Source organism: Ochlerotatus camptorhynchus, unplaced genomic scaffold (genome assembly GCF_037179485.1).
Source record: "Ochlerotatus camptorhynchus isolate MF236.1 unplaced genomic scaffold, CSIRO-AGI_Acam_v1.1 ptg000314l, whole genome shotgun sequence".
In the NCBI taxonomy this organism is placed as follows: domain Eukaryota; kingdom Metazoa; phylum Arthropoda; class Insecta; order Diptera; family Culicidae; genus Ochlerotatus; species Ochlerotatus camptorhynchus.
In genome coordinates this window covers 2944612-2959938 of record NW_027040802.1, presented here as the reverse complement: position 1 = coordinate 2959938, position 15327 = coordinate 2944612, and the positions used below count along the sequence as shown (strand labels likewise).

At 40.8% G+C, this 15327-nt stretch overlaps 1 protein-coding gene across 5 annotated transcripts in view; it reads left to right on the top strand.

Annotated features, from left to right (window-relative positions):
• Positions 1-15327, top strand: part of LOC135707558 (histone-lysine N-methyltransferase 2C-like) — a 73728-nt gene that overhangs the window by 37348 nt on the left and 21053 nt on the right. For 4 of the 5 annotated variants that reach the window (XM_065229402.1, XM_065229401.1, XM_065229404.1 and 1 more), the window contains 4 exons: positions 6436-8594; positions 8662-8780; positions 8849-9191; positions 11790-11912. In XM_065229402.1, the coding sequence (XP_065085474.1) occupies positions 6436-8594; positions 8662-8780; positions 8849-9191; positions 11790-11912 (2744 nt within the window). The remainder of the gene's footprint in view (positions 1-6435; positions 8595-8661; positions 8781-8848; positions 9192-11789; positions 11913-15327) is intronic. The other variant, XM_065229403.1, reaches the window with a different exon arrangement.

Below are 15327 nucleotides of genomic sequence, written 5' to 3'. Positions count from 1 at the left end.
CCATAAGAAACCTACAGGGTTTGTTTACGTTTGGAACCAATTACATACAAGAATGATCAGTAGGCTGATTTGACAGCACGTCCCACCCCAGGTATGACGCGGTCGGATAGATCCGGAGAACTTCGAGATTAGGGCGTAATTGCTTTTGTAAACAAACGCGTCAATCAATGATTTCTCGTGAATTAAAGCTCAATCTTGAAAACTAACAACACAAACAGGTAGAAGAATGACGCCTCAATAATTTGGTATAGCATATTTGCGAGATTAAGCTTTTATTCGCGAGCAATCGGTGATTGACTTGTTTATTTACAAAAGCGATTACGCCCAAATCTCAAAGTTCTCCGGAGATGTTGGTATGCAACGTACTTTAAATATGGCGTCTTGGGCACGAGTTTGAAAGTAGCTTGTATAAGCTATCACGTTGGTTCGTCGGTGGTTTAACGCTTACTTATTTAATGTAAGTCTAAGATCTCAAAATATTCAATGTCTTGAAGTTTCGTATTCCATGTACAAGATATTGAAAATTTTCAAATCGACAGAATTACGGAAAAATAAATAAATGATCTATTTCAAGCTTTTAATTAACTTTATGAAAGATTAGAGATCTTCAGTGATGTCCCATCAACTTCAATTGTGGTAATTTTACAGAAATGCTTAGGAATGAAAGGAAATGCTGAGGATTTCAGTGAAGCTTCATAAACAAACTACGGGAACGTAAAGGACGTTAATATACATATTTTTTAGTCACTTTAACGCTCTTGGGTCATTTGTGACTTGTCTGTGGGTGAGATTTGAATTTTTGACTTTGGCGTGGCGTGAGAGGTATGGATTCTAACCACTACGCCGAGGTCGCCCCCATCCTGAAAATATGGGGAACTGACAGGAAGCTTCAAGAACCTCAAAGCGAATTTATTCACATCAGAAAAACTGCAGGAAATGTTAAGAAGTTCCTAGAATTTCAAAGAACGTCACCGTTGTCAAGAACTTCAGAAATATAGAGAGCTTGCGGAAATTGTGGAAATTTTCAAAAAGTTCTTAGTACCTCCGAAATGCTTGATCTAGAGGTCTTTGGGGAATTTCAGAGAACTTAGTTTCAAAAAACATCGAGAACCCTTAAGATGATCCGAGAATTTCAGCGAAGTGCATAGTCCTTCAGAGAATTTATGAAAACTTAAGAAATATTTCTGGAACTGCACAGAATTTCAGGGAAGTTTAAAGGTGTTTATGAGATTTCCATTTATTTTAGAGCAGAACCGAGATCTTCAATAGAATTGCTTCATGCTTCATGGAAGCTCCGAGAACATTAAGACATATTAGATAATCAAAGGGCAGTTCGAATAATTTCAATAATTTCAAGAAAATTGCAGAAACCTTAAATAAGTATCGAGAAATACAGGGAATTTCCGGAAACTTCAGCAACTTTCAGAGATAATTTCTGGAATGCAATAAAGTTATTTGCACATCCGAATATTTTAAGAGTGTTAATACAATGAAAATTTCAATAACTAACAAAAAAATGTGAAAATTTGGCTAATTTGATTAGAGAACGAACCATTCATTAAAAAATATGAGAATTTTTTGGAAGCACCGATATCTTCAAGAAATTTCAGAGAACTTCTAAGAAATATAGATACTGTTAGATAGTTTCATGATATTCAGTGAAGCTCCGAGTACTTCGAGACTCGAGTTCCAACAGATTGTTCAGAACAATCCCATCAACTTACGGAAATTTGCAGCGATTTACACGGAGTTCCGTGGAATTATGGGATATTCCAAGAATTCTATCGTTGATCGAAAAACTTCAGAAACGTCAGGGAATTATGAATATAAATATCAGAAAATAAATTTTAATATCATCAGAAAAGTCTAGGCTATTGAAGAAGTTATGAATTAATGTCGATAATTATATGGCAGTTCCACGAACTTCTGAGAAATCTTGAGAACTTCAGTGAAAATCATAAAACAATATTTATTATTTCGTTTCGATTCCAAGAAAATTCCGGGAGCTTGAAGAAGTTGCTAGCATTTCAGAACAACTTCGAAAACTTCACAAAAGTGCAGAGATCTTCAGAAACATTTCGATAAATTCATAGAATTCTATGGAACTTAAGGGAAGATCCGAGATTTTCAGGAACTTTCATGAACATTAGCAAAATGCGAGAGCATTTCAAAGAACTTTAGTAAGCTCCAAAACTAGGTGAATTTCAGGGGGTGTAAGTTCAATTAGCTTCAGAAAATAAGCCCCAAAATTTCCGAAAATTTAAGATATGTTAAGAAAATTATGTTCGGATGTTCACGGAATTATTAGGACAGCTCAATTAGCTTCATGAGAACTGCAAAAACTTAAGAGAAGTTTAGAGATCTTCAGGAAAGAACAGAGAACCTCAGAGCAGTTCCGTTAACATTAGAAAAATTACATATATTTTAAAGAAGTTTAGAGAATTGTTAAAACTTTTGAGAAGATCGAAGTCCGAAAACGGTCAGAGAAGTTTAAACATTTGATGAAAAGTACTGTGAGCATCATGCTAGTTTCTTGAACTAAAAGAGAACTTCACGGTAGTTCCGTTAACGTCAACAAAATATTAGGAACTTTCGAGTAGTTCGGAAGACCTCAGAATAGTCCACTTCATATACATTGAAGATTTCTCGTGCAAATTCACTTGGAGTTCTCTTCAGCATTCGCTTTCTATTCTCCCGAAACTCTAATGGAATTGTTTTAGAAATTCAGTTGGAACGGTTCTTTAATTTGTCTAAAAAATATCACTAGAATATTCCTAACATACTATTCGCAATTGCATTGAAATATTCATCAAAATTTCGTTGGAACTATCCACCGAATTCAATTTTATTTTTATTTTCCTCGCAATTACCTTGAAATCCTCCTCAGTAAGACACCATTTTGAATGATTCTCAGAAATTTCATTCAATTTGATTCTCATTAATTTTGAATCTCACTCCTTCCCTTGGAATCCAAGGATTTATTCTCCAGATTCCGAAGTTGGAATTTTTCTCTGAAGTTCACTGGAGTTCTGCTCCTCCGAAATTCCTTTTCATAAAAAATTTACTTTGAAATTAATTCAAGGTTTTTCTTGATATTCTACTCAAAACTATCTCAGGTTTCACACGAAATCTAAAATTCCTCAGAACTACCGAAGCAGATTGCACTTGATGTTTTTCTCAAAGATTTCCCCCCAGAACTTCCTTGGAATGAGCCTTTTTTCTCTGTTCGGGACCTAACACCACTGCGACCAGTAATTTGATCTATTGTTGTATGTTCCGTGTCCTTAGTTTAGTGCACGTCGTATTACCAACCGGTGGAAGCTAACGACTTTAAATTGGCTCACTACTTGAATAGCCTATTGGTCCCAAGCAAATCGATTAGTGTATCCCATTCTAGTCAAAATTCTAGTACTACACTAAGTTTGTTTTGATTCGCTATGAAAGTTTGACAGATAAAATGAGGGGTTCGTAGATTTTCCTATGTTTCGAGGGGTGCATCGATTAGTTTGGGACCGAAGATAGTACCAGAACTGAGCCTAAAAGTTGAGCATGGTTCTTCGGGACCTTCTGGGACCTCTATGGTATTACCATAGAGGTAACTCTAAGACCACTGGGTCCCGAAGAAAATCATTATTATTTTTGGCTCACTCAGTACCAGAACAACGGTCCCAAGCAGTCCCAAGCTATTTCACTCACCCCTGCATGTTCTGCATGAATCCACACACCCCTGATGTTATCTGTCAAACTTTCATAGCGAATCAAAACAAACATAGTGTAGTAATAGAATTTCAACTAGAATAGGGTACGTTAATCGTTTGCTTGGGACCAATAGGCTACTAAAGTGGTGAGCCAATTTAAAATCGTTAGTTTCGTATTGATTGTTGGTATTACTCCATCATTATAGAGAAATGATGAAGTATTCGATTTTTTTACAGTTGTCATTCTTGCATTTATCGCAAGAATCCGACTCAAATTGAAAGATCCCGTTATTTATACCCTTCGGAGTGTTGAAACACCCTCCAAAGGCGCCCCTCTTTGTCAGTCAAAATTGGATTCGTTACCAACAAAATAAAGCAATGACACCGATCAGTGTTGGGAAAATAACAAAAAAATTAAATCTCACCAACGCCCAAGATCACGCTTGATTTTCGTAGACAAAAATCAACAAGCAAACAACTGCGATTGATTTTGCAAGCTGTGATATCGCAGCTCGGAATATCAAGCTAACAAAACTCGCCAACTGCAAATCTCACCAGACTGTGGTGAGATCGAGTTTAATGATGTTTGCTTTACACCCGAATGCAACCGAAACTTCCATAACGGCTTGCAGCAGTCCCTTCGCGTCTGCCATCGGTGAAGATTAAAAAAAAGATAGCAAACTATGCTTTCTCTTTCTAAGAAAACGATGTGCAATGGAATCATTTTTGTGTCGAGTCAACTCTCAGCTTGATTTTTGCACGTTGTGAATAGTCTCGCAATATCAAAGGAGCTTGTAAAATCAATATCGAGCATGATATTTTATTCCAATATCACGCGTGATATTGCGAGCGCATGAGAGCTGGAAAGTATCAACTGATTTCTGATTTTGCCAACACTGACACCGATAATGACCATGCATCAGAACCCTAGTCTTAACCACATCAAGGGAACAACTAATTGAAGATTAGGAATCACATATATGAAGACTAACTAACTCATTTTTCCTTGTTTCAAGCTCATCCTCGGTGGACAAAACCGAGTCTTATCACTATCAACAAGGCATAAAAAGTAACAAGGACTAAGATGTGTTCCTTTGATTACTGAAAAATGCTGTTCCCCTAGTTTGAAGTAGTCAGGACTAGGAATCGGTGGTAGATCTTACATCCCGTAACGTACCACGAAAAGATGATCTACCCACGTTACGGGGCTCGAATGAGCCTTTAAAACTGTGCAAAAAATTTGACTCCAGATTCTTTAAAATCTTTTGAAGTATGGATAAGAGAGCATCCCGCTCTCCAATTCCAAACTTCTAATTGTTCTGATCAAATTAATTGAAAGTAAGTTCAATATCACCATTGCAATGAGTATTGACCAATTAATTTGTTTCAAGCCATAAGAAATCCATGCTCACTATGCTCCTCTTTCCCCTATTAAAACTTTTAAGTACAGAATTTCAAAAACTTGTTCTATTTTAAAATTTGTAAGAGTATGCATATTCCATAAAAAAAAAACATTTCAAGCCTCTTAATTTTAAATTTATTTCCTACTGAAGATTTATCCACTCTAGATATATAAAGATCAATGAGTGAATGAAAATGACGAGGAAAATCAAGTGTTAGTATTTTAAAATGCATTATTTTCTTTAAAATATGTTTAGTAAGAAAATTATCAAATTCTCTGAGACTTCCAGGTATTTTATGGAAAAATAAAATTACCTGAAAATTCCCGGTTTTCCAGGTTTCCAGTAGACACCCGGCTAATGCCGTGGATTTGGTTTTAAACTTTATGTTGAATCTGTACAGGGTGGTTCGGAATAACTGTCACTTTTAACACGATGCCTACGGTAAAATGTGTAACGGCAAACTTGCAATGTTTGAAAAATCATAGCTCAACCATTTATTGACGAGTTTCGAATCTTTTGCCGCCATTTGAAACTACAGACTTTAAAGATTCATACGGTTAAATTGCTGCGTAATCATTTTTCAAAGATTGCCAATTTTTCATTACACATTTTACCGGAGGCATCGTGATCGGAGAGGTCAAAATGGTTATAACGATTGAACGCTTGCATGAATTTTAGCATACTTTAATTAAAATCACTCTCCCTTTACCTTAATTACCAGTTCCAGCACTTGTTGAGTCTGACAATGCGTCTAACTTGAACGGATTTTCCAAGCATGGTTCTTTTATACCTCTATAATGAGGCGAAAAATAAATGTTTCATTCTTTCGAAGAGATTTCAGTTCCTAAAAGATAACATACGAATTTATACAGATTTATGAAATGCTCCACTTAAGTAATATTTTGTTAAGATTTTTTTAATGTTTATTAAAAACTAGAAAAACATCGTGTCATATAATAAACCAATTACCATTTATAAAGCTACTGAAAAAAAAAAATTACGATAAGTTATCAGAAACTACTGATAGACCTTATTTTCTGATTCAGAAATCTTATAACAGTTTTGACATTTTTAGTTAGTCTAACATGTTTCGAATATTTGCTCTAGAAAAAAGAATTTTGTTGGACTTAAATGGAATGGATAGTTGAATTAGGCTTCAAGCATTAAGCATGCAACAGATTTTTTGTAAAATATGTTTAATAAGTTGGTTTTTAAGCGGGTCGCCATATTGCCCCACTTGCCCCTATTGTTACTTGATTATAATTGGGACGGCTTAAGCAATAATTTCTGCCTAGAAACAATGGATACAACTCTTTTCCAAATCCCCATTCCAGATCCCACGATGCAGCTGCAGGTGACCACCGATGTTACTGCCATGGGTCCGATAGCAAGTCCATCGCCCACATCTCGTAACCAGTTCGTTTCTCCGGTCAACAAAAGTCGGATGGTTCCACTTGGACAAAATACACCGTCAAGTCCGGTTTCCAACTTCCAGCATCCGGGGATGCCCGGTCGTCCAATGTCGGTTTCTTTGCAGCAGCAGCAGCAGCAACAGCGTCAACTTCCCGGGCAGCAACGACTCAATCAGAGCCCATTCTCTCCTCAGTCTCAACCTCCGCAATCGCCACACGATATGCTACCAGGTTCACCGGCCAGTCAATCCGGCCTTGATCCATTTGCCAGACCACCTTCCGAAGGCGTACAGGATAGTTACATGCATCATTCTCCACAAACACCGCGGTCGGTCGGTCACCAGAGTCCTATTCAGACACCAAATCGAAGTCCAGCCTATTCCGGTCAACCAATGCCTAACACTCAGAATGCAATGAGAATCAATCTGGATACACCGTACGCACAGGCTCCTGGAACTCCTAGGCCTCAATTTTCCGGAAATTCAGGCCGACAGACAGTCTACGCTAGACCCGGTGACCTGTTCGGTCCTGTTCCGAATTCTCCATTCACATCTCCTCGCTCGGATGGTTTCAATCAACCTGTAATCCAGGAAGGCAACCGCCAGTTGCGAGATCTTCTGCAGCGACAACAATTGCCAACTACCGGTCTAGGTCAAGTGATGGTGCAACCTCAGCAACCAACCTTGCAATCACCGCAACCCATGCAACCTCAGTCTCCATTCATGGAAGATCCACAATCTGCAGGACAGCTACAACAAACACAGCAACAGCAGCAGCAGCAACAACAACAACAGCAGCAGCAGCAGCAGATACCTCAGCATCAACAATTGCCTAATCCTCAAATGCAACCAGCACCTATGGACAACGTTACCTTCAGGCAACCTTTGCCTCCCAACATGATGCCTCGGCCTCGGTTGCAAATGCCGGCAAGTGGAATTCGGCAGCAGGGTCCCAATATGGTGCCAGGACCTGGTGGTCCTGGTATCCGGCAGCAGATTGTCCGAACTGCTGCAGGCGGTCAAATGTTGATTACTCAACAGTTGCAGCAGCAGCAGATGCTGCGACAACGCATGCAGTTACCTAATCGTCCCGATGGACCTTTTATTGGGCAACTGCAATCTGGAGGGCACATCCAATCACTCGGACAGCAACAAATTGGACAAATGTCGGGTTCATTGACTTCTCAAACGGATCAGCAAAATATTGCATTGCTAGCACAGAGGTTGGCCGGCGAAGGTGATGCACATGTTCCTTCATCGAATGCTGCTCCGGCCAGTTCGACAGCCATTACACATGGTGGAGCGAATCCGGCGCAGACATCTGCTCCATCGCAGCCGGCAAGTGGTGGAGAGGGAGCTTCCGAGATACCGGATAGCGTTTCGGCTGAGCTGGAAAAACTCGAGCAGGAGGACAATACCGGAATCGGTGAGGTGGAGGGCGTTGGAGATATACTTGGTGGGTTGGGGGATGACGACGACGAACTGCTAGATTCCTTGACGGCTGAGATGGGCGCAGATTTCAATATTTTGGAATATGCCGATCCGGAACTGGATACGACGGATGGCGAGAAGTCCAATTTGCTGGACAGTTTGGAATTGGACGAACCGGAGGGGGATAAATCGGAGGACAAAGCGAAAGCAGGTCCATCTGGAGATCCGAGCAAACCGGAAGCTGATGAGAAGACTGATGATTCCAAAGCGGTACGATCCACGACGGTGGTGCAGTCCACTGTAATGACGGCGTCTACTTCGGTGGTTACTCAACAGCAGCTATCAACAGGGGTTATGGTGCAAAGTCAACAGCAGCAGCAGCAGATGATGCAAACTCAACAAATGCAAACAATGCAGCAACAATTACCACCTCATCATCAGCAACAACAGCAGTCGCAAGTGATGGGACAACAACAACAACCCACACAGCTTCAGCAGTTGATTGGCAGTGGTCAACCGATGGGTCCACAACCCCAAGGTCCACCTCAGCAACTTCAACAGCAACTGCTTGCTGGGCAAATGAAGACAATACGACAAAACATGCTGACACCGGCGCATCTTCAACAAATTCAGCAACAAATGCAACACCAGGTGTGCAGCAAATTTAAATTTTTTGACTGGATGTACCATTACTTTCTCGGTTTGCACTTTCTTTCAGGTTCAACAGGCTGCAGCAATGGGAAAGCCAATGCCCGTTGGAACGCAGTTGCTATCGAAAGAAGGTGCTGTCGGGGTAGTTACTGCTAATAATACTGTTTCCGTGCGCGTTTCAACAGGGTATGACTAAAATCCATTTAAAACAACAATAGATGTGTAGGCTAATTACTTGTTTCCATTTCCGACAGTTTGTTGAATCAATCGCGGATCCAGCAGCTGAAGATTGGTCATCCGGGTGGAATAGTTCAGCAGAATTTGATTCAAGGTCAACAGCAGACCCGGATTGTCCAACAGATTCAAGGTAATCGAATCATTCAAACGGTTGCCAATCCAAACCAGCCGGGACAACCGCTCGGTGCGGGCCAATCGGTGCTGCATCAGCAGCTGCAGCAACCGAGCCAACCTGGCGCTGTACCGGTAGCTAGTGTACCAGGTCAGCCACAGCCTCCCCCACCGCCCTATCCGGAACCACCGCCACCGTATCCGGGAAGTCAACCTGGTGCCATGCCGGGTGCTCCTGCAGTCAATCAGGTTAGTGCTGTTTGTCTGTTTTCATTCACCGATTTCAATATGCTATTTGCAAGTTCGTTTATATGTTTATTGAATGATTGGTGTGATTGTTTAAGTATCTCGATATATAATCAATTCACAAAAACATTCAAACGTGAATTCTGCTATAAAAAAAAACAAAGACAAGTACCAGACAATTTGTCACTAAAAGTGCGTTCCATTTTGTTTCTACCAATTTTTTCTTCTTTTCTTCTCATGCATGTTTGTATATACAAAAAAATCGAACCAAATAATCTTAAATTGTTTTTGAAAACGCTCATCTCCCTATAACGTTTATGGCGATTGTGTTCCATTTGAATGTGGCCGTTGTTCCTCTCCGACTAACCACCAAAAATAATGAATGAAACTCGCCTAACGAAGCATTACCAAATAACGCATCCACCGCCGCCGCAGCCGCCGCCACCACCTCAGTCACAACCGCAATTGCAAACCCTGCCTTTACCACAACCACCACCACCACCAACATCACTACCATCTTTGCCACCACCAACACCACAACCACTTCCCTCTCTTCCTCCGATGGGTTCCTTCCCGTATGGAGCGGTGGTGCAGCCCCACAGTCATCAGCCTTCGAGTGGCCTGTTGCCCCCGATGGATCATCATCACCATCTGGCTGGGCCGCATCATGGCAACTATGCGCAAAGAAATTACTATCCGGGTATCTCCGCTGCAAGACGATCGTTGCTGCTAAAGGTGAGCCAAGCCAAAAGTCTGTCCTTCAACAAGCAACTTCTCACGGAGCCAGAAAACTTAGAAACCAGTAATGTGAAATCCAATTGCACCACCAGCATCCAGCAGATAAAAAAAAATCGAAATGGTTTTTGACTAGCGTAGTCTTTCTTTTTTTTTTTTTCTTCTTTTGTTATATTTGTAGTGCCACTCACGACTCAAGCTTTTCTAGTTACTCACTAACTGCCGACATAGGATCAGTAGACTGATCAATCTTCGAATTGTTGACCATCTTTTCGAAATGTTCGTTGGCTGAAAATGTTCCTTTGGCTCGTCAGACATTCTGTAAAATTGCACTTTACAAAACATCGCGCAAGTTATATGAAAAAAAAAGAAAGAAATCTCAGGCATCTTCTGTTAAGGCTTATATCCATTGTCTAGGGAAGAAATGTTGCTTTGCTAAGAAAATTTCTGACTTTAGGTTTCGGTCGGTCTGAAATCGATTGTGCTTCGTTACTCTGAATGTTGTTATCACAATTGGCTTGAATCCGATGAACCCAAATAAAAAAAATATTCAAACGAGTAGGAATGAATAGAGGATGCAAACACATTGATTTGGGATTATGACATTCGGAGATGTGATATTCGGAGTAAAGACATTCGGGACAATGCAGCACAGCCCCAGAAATCATATAAGAAAGCGAACCGAAGAACCCCCACGCAAACCAACAACACCACCTGGTAGGGTAAATTCTCCCCTTCCCGATAGTGCTCTTGGTTTGCGTGGGCGTTCTTCGGTTCACGTGAAAAGGGCCTAACAAGTTGTTTATAAAAGTTGATAGGCTATTTTCTAAAGTTACGCGAGAATTACGTTAATTTTTAGTAAACACGGCAAGTTTAATCGTGAGTTTATTCCGTGCATTGGCAATGAGTTGGAAATCTCGCTAATAAAGCATTAAAAAAATTGGTATGTTCAGATGAATTATTCAAAAACAATTGCTCTATTTCATATGCGTAGTCGAAAAGTCTAAGAAAAATATTAAATGGGATTAGAGGCTTTTAAGTGTAGAGTATAAGCAAATTACAAAAACATTGAAGACATGCTGACAAAATCTGATCCATGCTGTATAGAAGTACATAACTCACTTCCCTAAAAGGCAATGCAAAAGTGCCGAAATTTTTCGAAGGTATTCTGGTGGGCCAGGGAACGATTTCGTATTGTCAACAGATTTACAAATATGCAGATTTAATAAACTACTCATAATTGTAATGGAAAATTCTTTCCCTGTTTGGATTGGATTTGATCACAGTTTCTGTTATCAATAGTGGCCACCACTGGGTCGACCATTGACCCATGTTCTTTCCCGACTTTCACACCTTTTAGCAAAATTACCGACAACAACGGATAACGACCTTTTGTAGTCAAAGCAGCAAACGGCAATGTGTTTTGTTTCATCCAAAATCGCAGGCTTCCCATCATTTCCACAACCATCAAGCGATTGCAATTTCCCCCCATCTGTTCCTAACTCTCTACCGAAAGCTTTATATAATACCCAATGAAATGAATCGGGAATGAATCTATCTAGTTTTGTGATAAAGAAAAAAAAAACACACTGAAAATTTTCCCGCATCAAACCTATCGCACTATTCGTTCGTAATCGAGCATGTAGCTATAGTTGTGCACTCTCATGGGAATGTGATCATGGCCGCATCAGGATGCATATTTATGCAGCACGTGTGACTCTCTATAGAGTAGCTACTTAATTAGTTTCGTTTGTTCTATTTCCGTGTGTTCAATCTTTCCGAAACTAGCTGGAAAGTGAAGCTAGAAGAGTGAACCACTCCAAACTTATTTCAAATAAGTGCAAAAATGCATTCCAATTGTTACAGGAGCAAAGACTACTTTTGGAAGACCTGTTGGAGCAGGAGAAACGCGAACAAGCTGGCCAACTGGCGGCGGCGGCCAACGATATAAGCAATTCGAACATGCCACCGAACATGTTGTGTGAACAGGTAAGAGGTTGGTTTGGAGAGTGCGTGTGGATTTTTTTTTTTGCTAATCGTTTGACCTTATCCGATTGATTTCAACGGATTTTTGCTATAATTTGCGTTGTTTTTTTTTACGTTGAATTAGTAGAACAATTTTGGTTGACAATGGTTTGTAATAATAATTAGGGTTTGGTTTCAATTCAATGGAAGTATAATCGAAATTTTTCGTAAAACGTGTTACTTCCCGCTAATAAACTTCATTTTTGCGGTTCCAGTATGTAGCAGTGTATTTTTATGATCTAACCTATAGTCGCTATATTCATAGTCTGGCGGATAGAATCTTGGGATCCAATTGAGCTGTCAAATAGCGGAACCAATCGAACAAAACACGTCCAACAACAGAAAAGAGCACAACAGCTATTGTGAACAAAACTTCGGAAACTTTTTTTCTCGTGACTCAAGGCTCGCCTACGCAAACTAACAACATCTTTGGGTTGGGAAAAGTTTTCCCTATCCGTCCTACTTCGATTTGATTGTGCTGGTGCGTTCATTCAGCCAAAACACGTGCGAATGCTACACTAGTGGAAATTAATATAAGAACACTTTAAAAAGCATGAGAAATTCTAAATCATGTACGTTTGGAAGCCACATTATGATTCTACAATATGAACCTAAGAAATAACCAATTCCACCAAAACCATCACGTAGAGGAAATAAATGGAATTGTGATTTTCTCCTACGGAAATAAATATAAGGGAGGAATTGGTCATTGTCGAAACATTATTTAGCATGTCAACAATTATTGTGACATCAAAATAATCAAAGAGTTAGTTCAAATAATCATTAAACTTCATGTCTGAAAAGTTTAAAGTAGATCCAATCGCTAGAAGTTCTCAAAAATCACAAAAATCATTGGATGATCACACGGCGAATGAGAACGACTCAAATTTGAGTTTAGTTCACTCATAATCGCCAAAAGTGCAGGAACTCAGCGATGAGTAAAATTTGTCTTATGGTTTCCTGTGGAAAACCTCAAAAATCTGCCGGAAAATGAGGAAATTGACGAAAATTTTATTCTGTCTCGGAGTAGTACCAATAGACTGAGTGAATCCAATCTTTACTTTTCTCAAATTCGGGAATTTTTCCCTGGAAAATCCTGGAAAAACCTGGGAAAACATGAGGCAAATTAACTCATCGCTGAGTTCCTGCACTTTTGGCGATTATGAGTGAACTAAACTCAAATTTGAGTCGTTCTCATTCGCCGTGCAGTGATGATCACATAGGAGATACATACATTTAGGCGTTTCACGTAGAAATTATACAAACTTAAATATAGGTTATGGTTTATCTAGATGGGAGCTTACCATCAACCATACTGTCATTGGTCGAAAGGTACAGTAGCAGCACCTCCCCTACCCGTGTTTCCTCGAGATCGTCAAGTCCACGATGACAGGAGCACATACAGTGGTGAAGGTAACAATAGCTGCATTTTTTTTTTGTTCTAAATAGCTGCAACATCCAAACCTACGACTATATGCCTCCCTCCAGATAACAACTTGAATGCGGTACACTCGATAGAACTGTTTCAAACACATCGTCAGTACATGAGCAAATCGGTGATCAGCTTTTTTTGCCAGTGGGGGGGGGGGGGATACCCCTCATCACCCCCTTCAAAAGGGGGAGTTTGGAAAGAGAGATGATTATCCCGATTCGTACCTTCCTCAAAGTTGTGTTTGCCTGCTTTCTACTCTCTATATACATTTTTCACACTGCCGTACCAACGGAACTATCAACTCTATACTTTCATCTCCTCACCTACCGTATAAAATGACCACTTTTAGTTAAAGCCCTGAAGTAAAAGTATGAACGACTGTCACCACAAAACTGAAAATAGCTGTTCCAATCGAGCAAAGCGGTGCATTTTGACGGTTCAACATCATCAAGAGAAGTAATTGTTTACAAAAGCTGTTAGGCCCTAATTCCAGCTCTATCTAGAAATACGAAACCATCAAGAAGCGTTTGATTTCCCGATTCCAAGTGTCAGCGCAAGGGAGATTGGAGCGACTTTTGGGCGCTTGCGACCTCGGAGACAAGCGTCCTACACATCTTCTGGCGAAAATGCAGGAACTTGCTGCGGGCCTGAATGTTACGGATGATTTGCTGGAAATGTTGTTCCTCCAGCGGATGCCACCGAGTGTCAAAGCCGTTCTCGCTATCAGTGATGGTACCATCGGGAAACTCGCCGAGATGGCAGACAAAATGCTTGAGGCTCCCTCGTCACACGTCGCCGCAGCCTCCACCAGCTCCTCCGGAACAGATGCCGTCGCCGAGTTTCAAAGCCAAATTGCGGCATTGACAGTAGAAATACGTAGCCTCAAATCGTCGAGAGGGACTTCCAGAAGTCGATCCACATCGAGATCAAGCCGAGTGACAGACGACGAAATATGTTGGTTCCACCGGAAATTTGGGGGCGTGCTTTGAAATGCCGTGAACCCTGTAAGTACAATCCAAAAAAAACTAGAATCTCGTTCGCTCGAAACGGCGGGAGTGAACGCAGACCCGGAAAGCCGCCGTGTTCTGTTTTACGATCGTTCATCCAACATGAGATTTCTTATCGATACCGGTTCTGATGTATCGATAATTCCAGCAACAAACAAGGACAGGAGCAAAGGTGCAACACCGTTCGTTTTACACGCAGCGAATGGATCAAGAATTAAAGTGTACGATAAACCACAGACATAACACTCGCAAGTTGTTCATCGAACAAGCATTTAACGGTAAATTTAAAAGTATCGTAGTTGGTAGTACCGCCACCTGTGGCGCGCGTAGTCAGTTTCCTTGCGTTTGACGTTTACACACTACCGCCATCTGTTTAGCGTACTACCCACCACAGTGTACTCAACAGATGGGGGTAATGTTTTAGCGACGATGTTTTACAGTGAGAAATATTCAATGTGTTATGTCTGTTTGTCTGTGGATAAACGATACGTCACAGATTTAGGACGACGTCGGCGCTTCATTTGGTCTTTCCTCGTGGCAGATGTGGGCGTTGCTATAATCGGTGCTGACTTTCTCGCAACGTTCGGCATATTGGTAGACCTGAAACACCGGCGCCTTGTGGATGGTCTAACTAAGCTTTCGTCGACTGGAGGTTTGACTGATGCATCCGTTCACAGCGTTACAGTAGTTGCCGCAGATCATCCGTTCCGAGAACTTTTGTAAGAATGTAAGGAAGTCACCATGCCGACAATGATAAAAACAGCAGTGCAACACGACGTTACTCTTCACATACAGACGAAAGAACCACCGGTAGCAAACAAGTGTCGTCGAATGGCTCCGGACAAGGTGAATGCTGCCAAGAAAGAGTTTCAGGTTATGATCCATATCGACATTTGTCGTCCCTCCAGCAGTTGTTGGTCGAGCCCACTTCACTGCGTTT